This window comes from Sturnira hondurensis, unplaced genomic scaffold (assembly GCF_014824575.4).
Source record: "Sturnira hondurensis isolate 20B ecotype Veracruz unplaced genomic scaffold, ASM1482457v3 Scaffold0021795, whole genome shotgun sequence".
Lineage (NCBI taxonomy): Eukaryota > Metazoa > Chordata > Mammalia > Chiroptera > Phyllostomidae > Sturnira > Sturnira hondurensis.
In genome coordinates this window covers 6,194,431-6,215,432 of record NW_028094426.1, presented here as the reverse complement: position 1 = coordinate 6,215,432, position 21,002 = coordinate 6,194,431, and the positions used below count along the sequence as shown (strand labels likewise).

The window sequence follows — 21,002 nt, the reverse complement described above, 5'->3', positions numbered from 1 at the left end:
CAGTTACTAATATAGAATAAATGAATGAAATCAAATAAGAATCTTATGATTAAAGCATAAAATAAATTTAAATGTAATTTGCATGTTCAATCTTGCTTTTCTATTTATGAGTCACTGACAATGTAGAACTATTATATCATTAGTGAGCTTAAGATTCTTCTAATTTCATACTTATTGAATTTGCAGTAGTTCCTTCTTGGATTCTTATAATTCTTATAAGATTTTTATAATCATATTGTAATGACTAGAAATCTTTCTACACCTAAAAGCTAGCCTGAGTTTTTCCTATAAAAAATTTCAAAACAAGAGAGAACTTATTTTTTTTATTTTTGACATTCCCTATACTTGAGATACATTTGCCTCAAGTGAGAATGGAAAAGAGGCATATATTTATCAGACATGCTGGTTTCTTTCTTGTTCAATTAAAATTCAGCTGAGAGAATTTTATAGGACAAAACAGATGGATTCACTTAAATACTTTTCTCCTTCCAGTCTTGTTTATCATTTCCCTTTGATTGCCCAAAGTTCCTTGTATCTCGACACACATTTTTTTCATGCACTCGGGAGCAAGAAACTAAAGACTGAATTACTCAAAGAACTTGGAATTTTAGAATTACTTAAAGATATATTTTATTTTTAATTTTTAAATGTTTTCAGTATTTTGTACTAGAGCAGTTTCAGTTATTCAAAGATTTATATTACATGAGCTAAGTTCTGGAGTCTCTTAAAATTACTAAAATATACAATGAAGATAAACATATTTGTGAGAATGTATATTTATCTGGATCCCTTCACCCATGTGTGTAAATGTGTGGGTGTGCAAGATAAAGTTGGATGAGATTTCAAATGCCATGAAGTTCTTAACGTTAGACATGATTACACTTAAACTACCTTTGAAAATAATCTGTTCTTGAAAACTTGAAAGAAGGGCCTTTCTCCCATTTCCCTGGAGTACCCTGCTGCTTGGAGACCATTTTGTTTGTAGGCTGTTCTTTCTAGAAGGAGTATTTGGTTATTTTCTACACTTGTATCTCTCCATGTGCTCATTTCCTATGATACTCTCTTTCCGTTTTTAAAACTTTCAATAAACTATGATAATGCACACTGTGAGAAATTGTAGTTTGGTTTTGGAAAAAAATTTGTGTGTTTATGCCTTATCTTCTCACCTACAGAATAAAAATATCCCTCATTATGGCTGTTGCCAAGACTCCTGCTTGTCAGAAGTGTTCAAAATATGTAGACTCACATACTGCAGAAGCAGAGTGCTTCTCCTCTGTTTCAAGGTTTATTTTAAATTTTATCCCAGGCAATAAAAATTTGGAGTCTTAAGGTCTGCTTATTTATTTAAGTGTAGTTAATCCATGACTTCTAAGAACTCTAATTGTTGAGCATAAGAGAGAATTTTATTTCTCTGAGAACATCAGCTGGCATCTCCTAAAAATTAGCGAGGAAATCACTCTTCTCGTAAATGGCCTTCAGAAAATGTGTTGCGTCAAGGCAGAAATGTGCAATGTTTCCATAAGCTTTGAAAAAAACAGTGGCAGGTGCTTGTCAAAAAACTCACAATTGCCTATCAAAATAAGGAAATGCCTAATGCAGTGCTTATCAGGAGTCTTCTTTTTAAATCGACAACAAAACCTGGCATGGGCCTACAGCTGGAGACGGCCTTGCCCAGCAGCCTCACTGAGCATGGCCCCTGTCCCTCTTCTTCCTTTTTGCCAATTTGAAGTCACACTGACCTTCTGACTGATCCTCTGGTAGGTCCCTCTTTCTAGAACATACTCTCCCCAATACCTGTTTAAATGTCTTCCTTATTCCAACAGGCCTCTGTTCCTTACATGAGAACATTTCTGTTCTCTACCCTCTGCATTATTTTTCTTTCTATCACTTAAAACTGATGGTCTTCCTTTTCCTCCTGCGTGTCCTCCTTTTCTTCCTTCACACGTCTCTTTTCTTTTTCCATCCTTCTCTGCTTCCTCCTTCTTTTCTTCTACATACTTTCCTTTTTAATTTCTGTCTCCCCGCCGAAGAGTGGAAGCTCCATGAGAACAAAGACTTTTTGTTGTCGTTCACTACTGCCTTCTTAGTCCCTGGAATAGGGCACACAGTCAGTATTCACAGAATGAACAGAATCATAGAGCTGCATTGTGCAAATACCTGGGTAACCTTTATACCACGTCATACCCCTGTCCAGCTCCTTAACGTTGATACTGCTTTTTCCAAAGATATATATATATGGAGACTCAGTTGCTGTAATCTAACAAATAGTTTGAATAAACTAGTCCTTTTCAACCTTTTTATTTTTCACACCAGGGCACATGTGAATACAATGTTATATAGCAGTGGAGAAATGGGAAATGATTTAGAGCTCATTGAAAGTTTTATGTCCTTTATTTTATAAAATTATAATAAGAAAATCTAATTAGAGTCTAATATAATTTATGATATAAATCAAACATTATAGATGATATTAAAATTGAATTTATTTTGTGGCTTTCAAATAAAGCCTCTTCTTAAAAAAATATACAACTATTAGTACTTCACAGGGCACCTGCAATGTTCTTGCTGTACCCAATGATAGTTTGGTTGGGAACCTGAGATAAATATGTAGTGAAGTAAATTTTCTTTTGGCTTAAGAGATTATGTTGTGTGAACTTTTGTCAGTGTCTTTGGTAAACTAGCTAAACTTTTTCAACAGATGTAGAAATTAAAATTAAAACCATAAGATGTATCATTATATAGAGTGATACAAATGCTGCCTAGCAAACAATGGGTTTTATTTTTCTTCCATGGGCAGTCTCCATTAGACGTGTGGGCTAATAAGCCAGATTTTACAAGAGTAGCTGACCCCACTCCATACTTGCCTGCTTACTAGCAGTGTGACCCTGGGAAGGTTAACTAACCTCTCTGGTTCTAAGTGGTTTCAGTTCGGTCTAAAGGCAGGGAGTTGGTCAGGAATCAACAATAGAAATACTGAGAAACGTACTAGCAGGGGTTGCTGTCCTCCACACCAGATCCAAGGAAGAGTATGATCTCTCCTCTTTTACAGCAAAACAAAATAACAAGAAACTTAAAAATTACAGAAGCTGTTTAGCAAGCTTCATATTCCTTTCAGTGGACGAGGGGACTTTTGGGTGTGACAAATAAAACTTTGGGGAGAAAGGGATATCAGAAGCAGACTAAGCCCTGCCAGTTCACCACACGTGCTACATACTATTCAATGATGTGAGCAGCTGCTGGTACATTTCCCCAGAATGGTGAGACATAGAAGCAACTTTTACTGATTTCCTTTCCTTTGCTTTACTGTAGAAAGCAGGGTCAGCTGCTTTCTCTATGTTTGGGAGAGAGAACATTGGAAAGGCATTGTCCCTGTGCTCAAAGATCAGCATTGGAAACCTAGTCCAGTGCTCTGTAAAATGTTCACAAGAGAGCGTAAACACAGTTTGGCGCAAATACCCACACTTCAAATTTAAGCTTGAAGCCTATTGTTTGATCTAAAAGGGATCACATTATATTTTTCTTCAGAAATTACTCTGACAAAGTACAGTTTCACACCCGAAATAGTTGTTTTGCTCAAAACACAGATGATTAACAAAGTTAACTGACTCTCAAAATTGTCTCTTCCTCATTTAAATATTTTAAGCATTCAATGCCTGCCAAACTCTGTTCTGAGCACATTGGTATTTAAAACGGTACCTGATTCTTCTTGTCACTAAAAACTTCACAACCTAAGAGAGAGCGTATCTATGAGAAAAATTGAACCATGATCATCATGTTAGATTGACAAGAAGAGACAAAAATAATACCCTTCTGTCCTGAGGTCACTCCAGGACAGGAGGCTTTCACTGAATTTGCCAACACTGCCGCCGGCTCCTTTCAGGGAGGTTCATCCCTCGTGTTCCGTGCTGCAGAGACACCCCCACTGTACGGACACCCCATCTCCAGAGGCGGCCAGCCCCGCGGCCCGAGTACTCACGTGGTCCTTATGAGTCAAAAGGTGTAAGAGTTGCAAGTTTGAATGCCAGAGACATTTATTTTGACTTAATGACTCTCCTTGTTTCTCAGGTGCCCTCACTAAAATTTCGCCCCTCTCATCGCCCTGCTCCTCGCCTCTCCAAGGGACTCCAGCCAGCAGTCCAGTCAGCAAAATTTCTACGGTTCAGTTTCCAGAATCTGCCGACACATCTGGCAAACAAGGCCTAGGTTCTCACAGGGCCTTAACGTGCACTCAGAGTGCCCCTGACCTGTCTCCTCAGATACTGACTCCACCTGTCGTATGTAGCAGGTAAGGGTTGTATGTTGTTGTTACCTGGAGTTTAATAATCAAGTGAATAGTATTTCTCTGCTAAGGAGCAGTCACCAGCAGTCCACGTAGCTATGTGCGTATTTGCCAGAGTTGTTTACAAGGAAGTACAGGACAGTGTGATTTGTGCTGAAAAGGGTGTAATAGAAACTTAATTTTCCCGTGATTTTCTATTGAGAGAATGTTTAGTTTCTATGGGCCACACAGCTAATCTTTGGAGCTAACATAAATAATTAGTTGTATGTTTTGTCTGCTTCCTGATGGAAAAATGTAAAGCATATGTTTTTAAAAATCATATCAACTAATTTAACAGAATTTGTTATTTGTTGGAAAATTCAAGGAGGATTTTATTTTGATTTTAAAGGCACTTTATCTTAAGTTTGCAATTCCCGTTTTAGCACTTTAAAAATGTGTAAATAACTCACGACATCTTATGGCTGAACTCAAATGGGTCCCGGAAAGTGTGAACGGATCTATCGTGTTGAAATAGAATTCCAAAGTGTTGTCTTTCCATAGAGGGCTGGGGTGGGGAAATGGCCTAGTATGATGGGAGTAGTCATTTTGCCAACATTGCCACAAAGAAAGAAATACCTCCTCTTACATAAAGGTGTTCTTGAGGAATTGCTTCCTCCTAAATAGTTGATCTTAAAGCATTACTATTTGTATTTAAATAGAAAAGAGTTGAATATTTTTAAACAACGTGTAATCATGGGAGTGCCTTGAATGAAATGCTCTCTTTTCCAACGCTAGGAAGGACAGCCATTTGAATACATGAGTCACGTGTTGGTCTTCTGATATCGCATGTGGTTTCACAGACCCAGATTTAATTAATGTTTTCAGTTTGGGGCTTTACAGATTTCATTTTCAGAGCCTTTCTTTGTAAACTCTACATTAAAGGAATGTTTTTCTTCTTATCATCTTTTTTTTTACTTGCTTTCTTTACAAATATTTGTAAAAGGAAAAAATCATTTTTTGCTTGTTTGGCCATGGCCAGAGTAAAAAGTTATTCTATCACCTGAAAGTTATTCTTCTGCCCTCTCTATGACAGCTTTTTAAATAAAATAATTTGCGTAGGATATTAATCTTGCCTTTTCTCCCCTCCAAAAAAGAAAAACATGATCTGTGGCAAAACAGACACATACGTATTATATTTTCCGTTTAGTGATTCACAACATGGGTGACTGTTAAAAGCTCTGAGAAGTCCCGCAAAAAGACCTCTTGATTTGTGTTTCATCTAACACTTTCTGAGTTTATTTGAGCAGAAAACGAATTTATTTAGTTTACACCCAATCATTGCCCTACTGTTCTCTGGCACACCCTTAAGAAACCTTTTGGGGGCGTGCACCCTGAGCCAAGGTGAAGCCCAGGAGAGTGCCAGCATGAAGGACGTCCCGGGTTTCTTGGGAGACTGCCCCACCGTGGCCTCTGACCTGTGTGGTATGAGTCGTCCAAAGAAGGGAGAGAGATGTTCAGAAAAGATCCACTGCTTGCTCACATAGCTTTTCTCATCACAGTGTAGTTTTTGTATTTTTAGCAGGAAGAATGGAATGGGATTTTTATAAAAAAAGCTTTTGGAGAAAAACAAGGCAATTTCACTGTCTACTTGTTCAGTGATGTTTATAAATCCAATAGTGTGTGTTTTATTTGTTTGGGCTTTATAAATCTATAATTCAAACCATGTTTTATTATTGCCTTCAAGGCAGCCACCCATGTAGCCACAGAGAGCTCCAGAAACACACGACTAATTATTGTGGTTTCCCCTGCTGAACTCGAAGGGCTTGGCGTTGAATCCCAGCCTCTTGGCTGCTGTAATGTCTATGCAACAATCTGTTTTTTGGCATAAGAGGTAGTAGGTTTGAACTACTAATTTAAATGCTTCTTTTAAGTATTATCTTGCAATGAAAAATCCTAAAACTAGTAAGTGCTGCTCAGTTGTATTCAAGAATGTAAAGCACATCATTGGCTTCTGCTTTCTTTTTTCTTTGGTCCTGTCGTTTGCTTTTGATTCCCTAAATTACTATGATGGGATTTCATCATTAGAAATAGTTTGTGTGTGATGCTTTTTCACTTACCTTCAGGTCTTGAAAAAGAAATTGACTTAGGATGAAAATACTCTCTAACTAGAAAGTGATTTTCTCTACTACACGTATGAACACAATTCAGGGAAAGAAAAGTGATGAGATATTAAATGATAAACTATCGCTCCTTCTCCTTTTAGAGTGAGTAATCTGTGGTTAAAGAACAAACCAACCAACCCTCAGAAACCCTTTGTAATATCAGGCAGTAGGAAGAATCCCAGAAACAAAAATGCAGAATTAAAATCTAATCATGAAGTCTCTAAACAAGATGAGTAAGAGGGGAAACTTGCCAGGCCATTTGTGGGGTCACTTTTAAATTTATAATACAGTCAAATCTGTTGAGGAAGTGAAGTATTGTACATCTTCCAAGCTCCTCTGTGGAAGATACCACCTCTCAGTCACCTTTTTTCTCAGTTACCCACAATGCACCCTTGTGGCCTGTTTTTTTTTCAATTAGCATCCAGTGCAGTCATTTTGTATTCAACCTCCACTGAAATTTACTTTTTCTTTTTTCATTTTCTTAGGGCCTTAACATGTAACATCATCTGAAAAAAAAATTTTGGAGCAAAAAATAAAATTTATATACTATTATTCTGTTTTCACTCATACAATCTTTTCTTTAAGGGCTCTTTGCACATAAAAGTCTGAAGCCATAGAAATAAATCTAATGATGAGGTTTTTACACAGATACAAAGGGATTCCATTGGGGGACGGATTTTTTTTAAAGATTTTATTTATTTATCTTTAGAGGGGAAGGGAAGGAAAGAAGGAAAGAAATATCAATGTATGGTTGCCTCTCATGAGCCCCCTGCTGGGAACTGGCCTGCAACCCAGGCATGTGCCCTGACTGGGAATCGAGCCGCGATCGTGTGGTTCACAGGCCCGCGTTCAATCCACTGAACTACACCAGCCAGGGCTGGGGGAGGGATTTTTGACCAAAAACATATTGGCACCTCCAAACTCGCTACTATTAGTAGGTAGCAGACTATCCTGTGATTCTCTGAATACTACAACCTATTGCCGGAAGTTTCACCTGCAGAGTGGTCTAGAGTACTGAGAAGGATAACAGTGGAATGAAGCTTCTGATCCTTTGTATTCATTATGGTCTCAAAAGAAAGAAAACAGTATACTGCGTATCAGCATCCATTCATAAAACAAAATGAGTTTTTACCTCAAACAAGTAGAGGGTAGAAACATTTGATTATTGTTATCTATCTTAATGTACACATAGATGGTGTATGCCTACGATTTTTTCAAAAGAGGAGATACTCATATACTGTTTCAATATTTCTCAGCTGCGGCAGGCCGTATGCCCTAAGCAATCCTTCGGATGGGTCCCTGGAGAGAAGCGGCACAGCCACTGGGACACCAAGCAGAACGGGTAATTATTATTTGAATTCTGTTCTTCAAAATGGAAATAGTTTTACTTTCTTTTTTCTGATCAAAAAGATAATGTATGTGCATGATTTTTTACATGAGAGAATTTAAAAGACAGTAAAAGAAATCAAAATCATCCCTAATTCTACTACCTAAAGTCAATCCTGGGTAAATTTTGGTGCAGAGTTGTCCAAAATGTTTCTATTTGTCTCTACCCAACACAAAGAAGACATTTTATACCATGCATAGAACTATATGGAAATGTGATTTTATATTGGACACTAGAGGTTCATCCAGTTTAGGGTTCTCTTTGGCGATCTCCATTGGAGACCCTGAGAAATGACTCTGCCTAGATCACTGTAAGCTTGTATGAGATGGAGCTTTTCCTTGAGGCAGGATTATGGAGAGGATAAGAACACAGCCTTTCGAGCCAGCTTTGTATCCCGATTCAGCTACCTGGAAGTTTGTAATCTCTGCTTCAGTTCTTTCGTCTGTAGAATGGGAATAATAATAGAAACTACGAAACAGGGTTGTTGTGAGAATTAAATTATTTAAATCATGTAAATCCTTTATTATTGTATCTGGGTGACTGTAAGTAGTGTTTGCCACCATTTGTATAATAGTTATTATTGTTTTTATGGATGTAATTCTTGGGCCTTGCTTTTGTTAGTGCTGAAAATTCACAAGGTAGAAAAAAATGGCTTCCATGAACTATAGATTTTGAGAGATAGACTTACTTCCTAAGAATGGTGTGGTGGTGGGGGTGGCAAGTAGAGACAACTGTACTTGAACAACAATAAAAAATGTTACAAAAAAGAATGATTAATATCTTAACTATCTCTTTCAGCATTTCTTGGTATATTTATTTATTTATACTCAATAAATAAATAAATAGTCCTATGACAGTGGAGTTCTATAACAACATCCAAAGTCAGGGAACATAAGGAAAAATAAAAAGGAGAATTCTCTCTGTGGCCATTACCTGGTGTTGCAGCATTCTGGTGACATCAGACACTGATGAAGGTGTCTGGTGACACGGGATATCCCCTTGTCTGTGTTGCTGACCTTTCCTGATTCTATTGGGCCTGGTAGAATAAGGGCAGTATTTCCCTATCACCTTTGTGCTCTCATGTAGAACTGTGGCCTTTGAGTGAGCTTCTTTAACTTTTCTAGGAATTCTGGGATTAAAACTTGTCCATTACATTTTCATTCTGTGTTTGATTCTAACATGGAAGCAGTTGCATGAGAAAGATGGAGGAAAATAGGTCCTTGGAAAAGTCCCACAAGATACTCCTGATTGGAATAGGCTACATAACAAAAGCCATTATTCACTAGCAACTTAAGCAAAGTCAGTTAGTAAATGGTTGAGGACATAGAACCAACCCAGAATATCCAAAGCTATCTTGAAAAGGGTGAATGAGATTAGAAGGAATACCTTACCCGAGTTCAAGATTTACAGCATGATAATCAAGATAGTGTGGGGCTGGCTGGCATAAGGATCAGCAAAGAGGAGATCAAGAATAAATAGAGTAGAAAGCCCAAATTAACTCACAGCACAACCGTCATTGAATTTGTAACAAAGATGACAAAGCAATCCAATTGGATTGGAAAAAATGAATTTCACTCCCTCCTTCACATCATATAAAATATTCCTCTGAGAGGGAGCCTAGACCTAAATGTTGAACAGTAAAGCTTCTGAAAGAAAACGCAGGAAGATACGCTTTGTGAGTTAGAGAGAGGCGAAGACTTCATAGGCTATCAAGAGCAATAACCATAAAGGAAAAAAATGAAGTAGATTTCATCAAAAGTAAATATTTCAGGAACTAGGGTTGGACTTCATGAGTTCAAATTCAGGTGGCTAAATTTACCAGCTGTGTGTCTTGGGCAATTTACTTTTTCTTTTGGTGTCTCAGTTTCCTGTCTGTAAAGTAAGGATAATAGGAATACGAGAATGCTGTAATACCTGCCTCACAGATTTGTTGAGATGTTTCAATGTGTTAATACCGGTGAAGTGCTTTGGATGGTATCTGGCAGACAGCAAACATTGAATGAACTTCATTCAGGCACCTTATTCAGCTGTGTAAAGCTTTTTAAGGTTTTTGCCCCCAAAGCAGGTATTTCAGATATTTGATATTTCCTGATTGGTCTTCTCATTAGCACAGGCTAGTGTTGATTGAAATGGGAAACAGTGGAGGGAGGTAGATAAGGAAGGAAGCCACAGATTGCTAAGGATGGAGACTGGATAAGTAGGGTCTCCCATTCTCGAAGCACATGCTACTGTCCCATGTCCTAGAGACCACTTTGTCCTTGGGGGTCAACTCAATTTCTGCCACCCACATGCTCATTCTAGAGTTAGTGTTTTAGTCGGCTACTCATTGGGTTAGTGTGTTGAGGTATGCACAAAGGAAAAGGAAACACAAAGGCATAGGATGTTTAAAAGCTTTAAGCAGCCAGTCTAAGCATTATTAGTGAGGACTTAATGCCATGTAAATGAAGTCATAATTTTACCTATTTTACTGGGGTGAAAAATGTATGCCTTCTCCTATGGTCCTATATTCTTGGGGTGTAAAAGCTCATGAAAGTAATAGTTCCCTGAACACTGTATTTGCCATATGCATCTTAGGAATATTCACTGAAAGGGGACCGTTTTTTTGTTGCAAGTTTCATAACAAGCTCTTCCCTTTCGATTTCAGATGACACTGCTCAAGTTACCTCTGATTATGAAACCAACAACAACAGCGACAGCAGTGATATTGTACAGAACGAAGACGAGACTGAGTGCCCCAGAGACCCACAGAGGAGAGCAACAGCCTGTAGCTCCTACACGCCCGACGCCATGATATTTTTGGTAGCCCCATATCACTTAACTCATTCGTTTCCTTGAGAAATCAGTTTCTGTTACAGAGATAGGCTTATAAGTACATCTCAGAATCATCAGGTTTACAGATATATCTCATTTGGATTTTCCATGCATTAAAGCTCTACCCATATATGTGACTATAATTTTTCATTGATATTTTAATGACTCTTTGGTACTTTAGTGATTCTTTTCCTTAGTGAATAAATATATACGCATCTCCATACATGATTATGGATATTTCTTAACCCAATCTAAAGTATAAATATGCATGGGAAAATAAAATTTTTTATTCGGTAAAATAACATAAATATCAATCAGTCAACAAAGTGCAATATGTTAGTTCTTGGGGCATGTGCTATTTTCAGGATTGGTTTTTTTCTTTTTCTAGCACCTCCTTGATTTAGAAAGTGTGCCGTGAGCCAGTATTTATTTTCTTTTTTGTGTTTGTTTTTCTCCCCTTTGTTTTTTGTCCCCTCCACCCTGCACCTCCCTCCCACAAGCATCCCCCACCTTAGTTCATGTCCATGGCTCATACATGTAAGTTCTTTGGCTTCTCCATTTCCTGTATTATTCTTACCCTCCCCCTGTCTATTTTGTACCTACCATTTATGCTTCTTATTCCCTGTACCTTCTCCCCAATTCTCCCCCCTACGCCTACCTGCTGATAATCCTCCATGTGATCTCTATTTCTATGATTCTATTCCTGTTTTAGTTGTTTGCTTAGTTCATTTTTGGTTTTGATTTTGCTTTTTTAGGTTCGGTTGTTGATAGTTGTGAGTCTGTTGTCATTTTACTATTTGAATTTTTGATCATCTTCTTTTTCTTAGATGAGTCCCTTTAACATTTCATATAATAAGGGCTTGGTGGTGATGAACTCCTTTAACTTGACCTTATCTGGGGAGCACTTGATCTGCCCTTCCATTCTAAATGAAAGCTTTGCTGGATAGAGCAATCTTGGATGTAGGTCCTTTGCCTTTCATGACTTTGAATACTTCTTTCCAGCCCCTTCTTGCCTGCAAGGTTTCTTTTGAGAAATCAGCTGATGGTCTTATGGGAATTCCTTTGTAGGTAACTGTCTCCTTTTCTCTTCCTGCTTTTAAGATTCTCTCCTTAGTTTTAATCTTGGGTAATGTAATTATGATGTGCCTAGGTGTGTGCTTCCTTAGGTCCAACTTTTTTTGGAGCTTCCTGGACTTCCTGGAAGTCTATTTTCTTTGCCAGATTAGGGAAGTTCTCCTTCATTATGTCTTCAAATAAGTTTTCAATTTCTTGCTCTTCTTCATCTCCTTATGAGACCCCTGTGATTTGGATGTTGAAACATTTAAAGTTGTTCCAGAGGTTCCTAAGTCTCTCCTCATTATTTTGAATCCTTGTTTCTTCATTCTGTTCTGATCAAATATTTATTTCTTCATTCTACTCCAAATCATTGATTAAGTCCCAGTTTCCTTTCCTTAACTGTTGGTTCCCTGTACATTTTCCTTTATTTCACTTTTCATAGCCTTCACTTTTTCCTTTATTTGTCAATGATACTCAACCATTTCTATGAGCATCCTAATTACCAGTATTTTGAACTGTGCATCTGATAAGTTGGCTATCTCTTCATCACCTAGTTGTATTTTTTCTGGAGATTTGATCTGTTCTTTCATTTGGGCCGTATTTTGTTTGTCTCAGCATGCCTGTTACAGAGTGAGGGGAGTAGCCTTAGGTATTTGCCAGGTGAGGGGGCAGGGGCAGTATTTATTTTTATTTTCTTTGTTTTATTAAATCATGTTTACATCGACACTTGCTACCCATTAAAATATCCTTTAATAATGACTTATTTTGTGTGTTTAAAGCAATCCTTTTAAAGAGGGAAAAGGCATATTTGAATCAAGTTAATTTGGGGGAAGCAGCAAATAATAGAAAACAGTGGACTATCAATTATTGCTATTTTCACTTTTTTTAACCTGATTTACCATTGATACTTTTAAATCAAAGACGTTTTCAGATAAAATAGTTTACATGTTTTCTTATCCTCATTATCTTTCTTTTCTTTTGTTTTCTTTTTTGGTAACTATTCTCTTAAGAATGTCCTCACTTAGGATCAATTATAAAATGTCTATACATTTATACAGTTGGCTATTCTTTGGAAACTGTACACCACATGAATGAAATTGAAATCCCTGAAAAATGTGTCTGTTGCCATTTCACAGGATTAGTGCTAACTTTGAAGCAGTAAATGCAAATTTGACCAATTAGACTAGGAGTGATTAACTCTACTCCCCATTCATGAGTTCTTTTGAGAGTCCAGTATAAACCAGGAATGCTCATCCCAGAAAAATTTTACATAAACATATAAAAAGATAAATTTTACATATACTTTCAAAATGTCCTGAAGCTCTTGAATCTTTATTTAGGAACCCCACAGTAAACTCAAAAGCAGTTATATAAACTTACTGACTTGTTGTTGTTGTTGTTGCTATAGCATGTGTGAACCAGCAAACAAGCACCTAACAAGGCACATTAATGGTCTGAAATAGCAAAAGGACCCTTACCTCCTTATTTTGGGGCCAATGTATTGTTCTTGATTTTTTTTTTTTAAAGATCATCCATTCACCCTGAAGTTTTAAGTCATTTATTTCAAGTAAACTCAGTTGTTTACCAGCATGAATTGCTTTGTAGAAAAACTGTATGTTGTTAAAATGTTTTCATCTTTATTCCAGGACAAACCAATTCTAGCTCCTGAACCTCTTGTCATGGATAACTTGGACTCAATTATGGAACAACTAAATACTTGGAATTTTCCAGTTTTTGATTTGGTGGAAAAAATAGGAAGAAAGTGTGGCCGTATTCTTAGTCAAGTAAGAAATGCATTCATACCTATGACTTTAAATGTAGAAAAAGCATTCCTTGGTTGGTTACAGCTCTGTACACATTTGATACCAGGTACATATTGGGTGCAGAAAGGAACTTTTAGTACCCAACATTCTGTAGGTTTCTTTGTCATCGGTTAACAAGAGTAATTGGAAATTCAAATGAATAAAATACCACATGCTGTAATTAAAATATATATTTCAGGGGGAGGACAGGGATACACAAGCAAGATAGAGAAATGATCTAAAATTCCTAGAATTCAGCAGAAGAAAAACTGACACAAGCCCTCAAAAGAGGAAGCGCTGATTTATTATAATCATTTCCATTGACTATTTTCTAAATTTTGTAATATTACAGTGCTTAGGCCTTCTCAAAACTAAGATATTATGCAGAAATATCTATCCCCCAGCGCTATAAGAAACTCATCAAATAAACTTCTCTGTATTTTAATATAGAAACAACCTTTATGTATCATAAGAAATATTGAATGCAAACTATAGCTACATAACAAAACTTCCAATATTTTTCCCTTAAGCTATACTGTTTTCAAGATTTCCTGAAGAAAGAAACATTTGTTTCTCTGAGAGAGAAAAAATACAGAAATTAAGAATTTGAATGTTCTCAATAAGCAAAAACTGACCATAAACAGGATAAAGTCTAAACTAAAATGGCTCTTATTCTTTTATTAGGGATTATTAGTCTCATTCTTCTCCTCCATTCTCCTCAGTGGTAAGCAACATATTTCATACTAGAAGATTTAAGGACAGGTTTACAGGTAGCCATCCTTCTTTGTATTCCAATATTTTAAAATAATTTTTAAATTAAATATATTGGCAACACTGGTTAATTAAATTATATAGGTTTCGAGTGTACATTTCTATGCTACATAACCTGTACATTGCCTTGTGTGCCCACCACCCGAAGTCAAACCATCTTCCATCACCATGTATTTGTCCTCACCATGCCTCAACCCCCTTCCCTCTGGTAACCACCGTAGTATTGTCTGTACCTGTGAGTTTCAGTTTTATATCCCACATGTGAGTGAAATGCTATGATTCTTTGCTTTCACTGACCTATTTTGCTTGGCATGACACCATCACTGTTGTCACATATGGCAGTATTTTCTCCTTTCTTGTGGCTGAGTAGTACTCAGGGCAGCTACTTTTCTCCAGTCCACCTTAGCCTCACACATCAGGGCTGCTCCTGGGAGGTTTTATATTCTGCTTTCTGAAACCTGTTGCAGACTGTGACCCTGAGGGAGTGACTTTTCTTGTAAAAGTGCCACAGGAAAATGCGGCGGTGGCCAAAAGGTTTTCTCTCTCTTTTACTGGAGAGAACAATCTCCCCTTGTTTTGTACTTGATATATACATCACAGGCTCCCCGGTGTACTACACTGTACTTTTTTCAGTAACTTTGATGCAGGAATTTTTTTAAATTTCTATTTTACAGAAGAGGACACTGAGGCTTCAAAGGGATGTACTGTTCATCTACAACCACAGGGTACATTTTAGGAAATGTGGATCAATGACTTGAATGCAGATGCATCATATTGGAAGTCCAGCTTTTTACCTTCTTTAAATTACTTTTTAGCTCCCGCGAAACACATTCACTTATTATATCTTTTAAGCTCTCCAAATGCAGAATAGGCAGGAAAGGGGTTATGATAGCAGCTGGTTTGCAGCACTAGTGACAGCAAACCAGATTTCAGGGCAGGTACCCAACTCCCCTTGAAGTTCTGTGAGCTGCAGGGTGGGGGACGGTAGAGCTTGGCCTGAGAAAAGTAGTCACTAGATTTTGACAAAATTCATTCATGTATTTTTCCAGTCATCTTTCAAAACTAAAATAAATACGTAACTGCATGGTCTTTATTATGTTACTATTTATTTTATTTATTTGTTTAATTTTTATTGTTTATTGGTATTTTTTATTTTTCTGGGTTAGAGTTAATTTTATGTTTATTTTTTGAGTTGTCTTCTATTGAATTTATTGGGGTGACATTGTTTTGCAAAGCTATATAGGTTTCAAATGTGCAACTAATAAGACATTGTCCACACACTGTGTTGTGCCCCTACCGCCCCAAGCAAAGTCTTTTTCTGTCCCCATTTCTCCCTATTTGCCCACCTCCACCTACCACAGCCCTTCCCCTCTAGCTGTCACCACATGGTTCTGTGTGTCTATGTGTTATGCATATGTTTTTTGTTAATCCATTCATCAGTACATCAGCAGACAACAAGTGGTGGTGAAGATGTGGAGAAAAGGGAACCCTTGTGCTCTGTTGGTGGGAAGGCAGATTGGTGTAGCCACTGTGAAAAGCAGTATGGGGTTCCTCAAAAAATTAAAAATGGAACTACCATTTGACTTAGCAATCCCACTTCTGAAATATATTCTAAGAAACGCCAAACACTAATTCAAAAGATCATATGCACCCCGTGTTTATTGCAACATTATACACAATAGCCAAGACCTGGAGAAAACCAAAGTGCCCATCAATAGATGTGTGGATAAGAAAGCTGTGATATGTTTATACAGTGGAATACTGTGTGGTTGGAAGAAAAGAAGGAAGATCTTACTTTTTGCAACAGCATGAATGGACCTGGAGGTTATTATGCTAAGTGAAATTAAGCTGCCAGAGAAAGACAAACACCACATGATCTCACTTATAAGTGAAATGTGATGAACAAAATAAACTAACAAAATAGAAACAGACTCGTAGATGCAGAAAAAAGGCAGCTGTCAGAGAAGGGCTTGGCGGCCTGGCTATCACTGCCTGTTTTTCAGTCTACAAAGCAGTAAACGCTTTGGAAGTGCAGCTCTATGTGCACAGCTAAGTAGAACTTCGTGGGTTTTTTCCCTTTGATTTGAGTTTATAAGGACAAAGATTGTGAAGTTTTACTGTGTAAAAAAAAGGCCTAGTTTTTTCACCTTAATAAGAATTTAGAACAGCTGGAACGAATTAACTTGAACATTCCAAGAAATCACCTTTTGGCTGAAACTACACAGAAGAAGTCTTACTTCAAAAGACTTTAAGAGAGACATACGTAGATTGGAGACAAGTCAGTCTCAGATACTGCTTGCCTTTTCGATCACTATCATGTTTATTTTAATAAATTTGAAAGGGTATTATTCAAATTTTGGAGTAGTGCTTACAGTTTTTAGTTACCAATATTTACCTGGTTAATGGTGTTGTTTATTTATGAGCTTGGATTATTGGTGGTTGATTTTTAACAACTTCTGGGTGAAAATTCTTCTGTTTTAAAATCATACTGTGAAATATGCTGTTATATTAGTTTTTTAAATTCATCTGTCGAGTATTTAAAGAAAATATGAGGAAAATTTAGTTATTTGCAATTCTAATAGCATTGCTTTGCAAATATTAGTGGTAGGATTTGAAGTAGTTAAAGTACAAAATCTGAAGCTAAGCTGCTTGGCTTGAATTCTGGTTCTCAGAAGGTGTCAGCTGTGTGACCTTGAACAAGTCACTCAACTTCCCTGTGCCTCAGTTTCTTCTGCTTTCAAATGTTAATACTTAACCATACCTACCTCAGAAGGTGTTGTGAGGATTAATTCCATGCAAATAATATATGTGAACATTTAAAGTGGCCTTCTCACTTATTAAATGGTAAATTTATAAGCACACATATGTGCATACATGAGTGTGTATATGTCAGTAGTTGTTATTGTTGTTAGCATCACTGAAGTAATATGTTTGGTTAACCTCATTAGGTATTTACAAATAAGAACTCAGATATCATCCAAAGCAGCAGTAAAGAAGAAATAACTCAAAGAAGAACTGGCTTGAAATATTACAGAAACCATAAATTTCATTTTCTGTTGCATTTTTAAAGAGAGGAGATGGGAATGTTATATTGCACAGAAAAAGGGTGCAAATTAAATATACTTGCCATTCAAAGTGAAAAAAACCCACAGAAGTTGGTGTACACATTATATACCCTGTTCCCAACCAGGAACTATGGTGCTCCTTTTAAAACATACGGACTTTCCTAGGCCATTGTCTTCCCAGCTCCCCACTGCACTCAGAGTGAAAGTCCTTCCAGTGGGCAGTCTGGCTGTCAAACACCAAGACCGCACCGATCCCAGCTTTGATTCTGTTTCTGTCCTTATTCATTTTGCTTTAGCCATGCTGGCCTTGTGCTTTTTCTTGAATAGAGCAAGCAAACCTCACAGCCTTTGCACTGGCTTTTATTCTACATGAAAACTCTTTCCTTAGATATCCATGTACCTCCTCGCTTCACATATCTTTTAATTCTTTGCTCAAATGTCACCTGAATATAACTATTCTAACCCTATACTTCTAAAAGTACCTTCTGTGTATCCTGCATCCCTGATCCCCTTTTTCTTTTTCCATATGACCTACGTGCAACTTTCTGTCATAGTACATACTTTTCTTAGTGTGTCTATTGTTTACTGCCTCCCTCTAGTAGGCCTTAAGCTCCATGAAGGACTAGATCTTTGAGATATATCCTTTCAAATTTATGCACATATACACGTATACATACATACATATATATGCTTCATATATCAAAAATTGTCTAGAACATAGTAGGCACTGAATAGATACATGCTGAATGAATGAATCTTTTTTAGGTATGTATATGTGTGTCACATATACAGGGTCTGGCACAAATAGCATCCCTTTTTTGTTACCAAATCATAAGCATGTAATTCTATAACATAACAATATCACTCTCAAGCACACCATAGGACATTTTAGGTGAAATGTTCAAATTAAAACTAAATTATCACACCCATGTTACTGCCCTACCAACCACACTCAAGCAGGCGTTACTCCTGCTGGGCATACTGCATAGTGATAAACACTGAATATATAATTTTGTAAATGCTATTGAATTTGAATAGATTTCAAGGTAATAACAAAAGATGGAAAGTTAACTAGGAAGACATGTGCCAAAGATTTAGAGAAAATATTTTAAGATAATTTTATGAAGGAATGCAGATAAAAATGATGAGTAATTCTTTTATAAAATCTCCTGAGTTGTAACCAACACCGTGTCTTTGTGACCTGAAGTAAGGTCACTTTACAAGGACCTCTCTGTTCCACTCTGCCACCAGAATAACCATTTCTCTCCTCGTAACCTTCTTCTGTCTGTTTATCCACTTTTTCTTCATCACGTGCATTTCAAAAAACGCCAGTTACATCCAAAGGCATTGACTTAATTTGAGTCCCTAGAAACTCAAATTGTGAGAGAAATTGGATGGGGAACAGATGTTCAGAGGAGAAAGAACACAAGCTAGGAAAAATAGTTCAAACATGGCTATTTATTCTGGATTAGAATAACTCTTTTTCTCTCTATATATTTTAGTGAAGCAACCCCTTTTTTCTCTCTCATAACTCTCCCTTATTCTTCACTAAGACACAACTCTGAATCCTTTATCCTCTGGAAAAGTTTGCATATGTATGGCTTGAATATGTGTATATAGTATATATACACACATCTACATATATATGTATATATAATATATATGATATATAAAATTTGGAAAACTTTAAGCTTATACTATGTACTATATAACTAGCAATTTAGTAAATATTCTTCAGTATGGATATCACACACAATTGATTGAATGGATTGCCTTGATATGTTTCTATAGGGTATACTGATTTTTGGTTGGTTGTTTTTGGGGTGTATGTCTCTATCTTTAAAAACAGATTGCGTACCCCTGTGCACATAGAAGTCTTCAGTGCCCTTTTGATTGGTTGTTCCCAATATGTATCTCCACTGGCCATAAATTAATTTGATTTTTAAAATGTTTTTCTAAATCTTTGTCTTTCTATATATAATACCCACCCAGGAATGTTTTTTAAGGCTTTGTCTTTCTCTTTCCCAGGTATCATACAGACTTTTCGAAGACATGGGCCTCTTTGAAGCTTTCAAAATTCCAGTTAGGGAATTTATGAACTACTTTCATGCTTTGGAGAGTGGATACAGGGAAATTCCGTGTAAGTCTAAGTGATTTGTGAAATGATACTTTAAAAATCCATAGAATTTGTTGTGAGTAATGGGATGTGGAACCATCAGCAGCTAGCGCGGAATTACACATTGTAACTTGCCGTGTGGCCATGCGGTATAGAGACCAGCAGATGGGAGCCTGTGTCAGGGCTCCGCCCCCTGCACTCACGGGCTGTAGGAGAGCCTGGGCCCTACCCTCTGTGTATCTCATTTCTTCATCTGTAAAATGGGGATCATAATATCTCCAAAGAATTAGCACGAAGATGAATGGTGCCTTACACAGGGCAATGTAAGTGTGTGCTGAAGAAATCATTAAGTGTTCGATTTATTGCTCATTTTATAATGTACTCCTTTTACTGGCTGAACTCAACTTTTGTTTTAGCACCTGCAGAATTAGATCAGCAACTATTGACATGTTCCATACAAGGTAAATGTGGCTGCGGGTAGAGAGAGGGTAGGATGATGGTCTAAGTAATAAAATAGAAAAACAGAAACATCTGGAAATAGTTGTGGAGAAGTTATTGGAACCTTTTTAAAATGACATACGTGTGAAGACCAGAGGAAAGGGCACTAGTCTTCAAGCTTATGAACCTTGACTATTGTGAGAAAAAGTTTGTCATTTATAATCCTAAATGGGACACCAAGATGTTAAATTATATTTTCAGTAGGTAGCATTCAGTAGGTAGCATCAGAACACATAAGTAGAATTGTCTTACTTGCTAAAAAACATGGAACTGGAGATGTCCATAAATCCAATCAATGTGGTTGTGAGATGTGTGGAAACCATGTGGTACTTTTAGAAAATAAAACAAATAAATTCATAGAAAGAGAAATAGTCAAGCACAATATATTAGTTGGAACATGCCTTAGAAATATGTTGTTTAAATCATGTTCTTCCCCTGGCTGGTGTGGCTTACTGGCTTGAGTGCCAGCCTGTGAACCAACGGGTCACCAGTTCGATTCCCAGTCGCCAGTTCGATTCCCAGTCTAGGGCACATGCCTGGGTTGCAGGCCTGGTCCCCAGTAGGGGACCTATTCCATCCTGCTTAACATATTAGCAACAATCACACATTAATGTTTCTCTCGCTCTTTCCCTGCTTCCCCTCTCTAAAAATAAAGTCTTTAAAAAAATTATGTTATAACTTTTAAGTTTTGCATTTGCTTTTATGTAACTTAGACTTTATAATCCACATTTTTTGGAGTTACAAAGAAATAAATAAAAATTAGATGGAGACAGGGGAAGCACAGGTATTTCCAGAAAGAGCTGTTAGTACATCGACCTAGTGATCCATTATTAATATACCATTTATCAAGATCCTATGCACATGCTACATTGGGATGAAAGTGCACAGCTGATGATGTATGGTAGGAAAGGAAAGTGGAGAATCAAATTTACAAACCAGATTTGGTCGAGAATATGGGACCAAAATGCAGACAGAATAGAATAATGGGGGTAGAAGACAGAGGAGCTAAAGAGCACTGCGCCCCTAGCACAGTCCTATCAATGGGGCTGTGGAGGTTGGAAGAGAAGGGGTAGTTT

At 37.1% G+C, this 21,002-nt stretch overlaps 1 protein-coding gene across 2 annotated transcripts in view; it reads left to right on the top strand.

Moving 5' to 3' along the window:
• Positions 1–21,002, top strand: part of PDE3A (phosphodiesterase 3A) — a 277,604-nt gene that overhangs the window by 239,430 nt on the left and 17,172 nt on the right. Inside the window, exons 6-10 of one of the 2 annotated variants that reach the window (XM_037034006.1) lie at positions 4,120–4,285; positions 7,677–7,762; positions 10,452–10,606; positions 13,321–13,458; positions 19,341–19,452. In XM_037034006.1, coding sequence (XP_036889901.1) covers positions 4,120–4,285; positions 7,677–7,762; positions 10,452–10,606; positions 13,321–13,458; positions 19,341–19,452 — 657 coding nt within the window. Of the gene's footprint in view, positions 1–4,065; positions 4,286–7,676; positions 7,763–10,451; positions 10,607–13,320; positions 13,459–19,340; positions 19,453–21,002 lie in introns of both variants that reach the window. The other variant, XM_037034005.1, reaches the window with a different exon arrangement.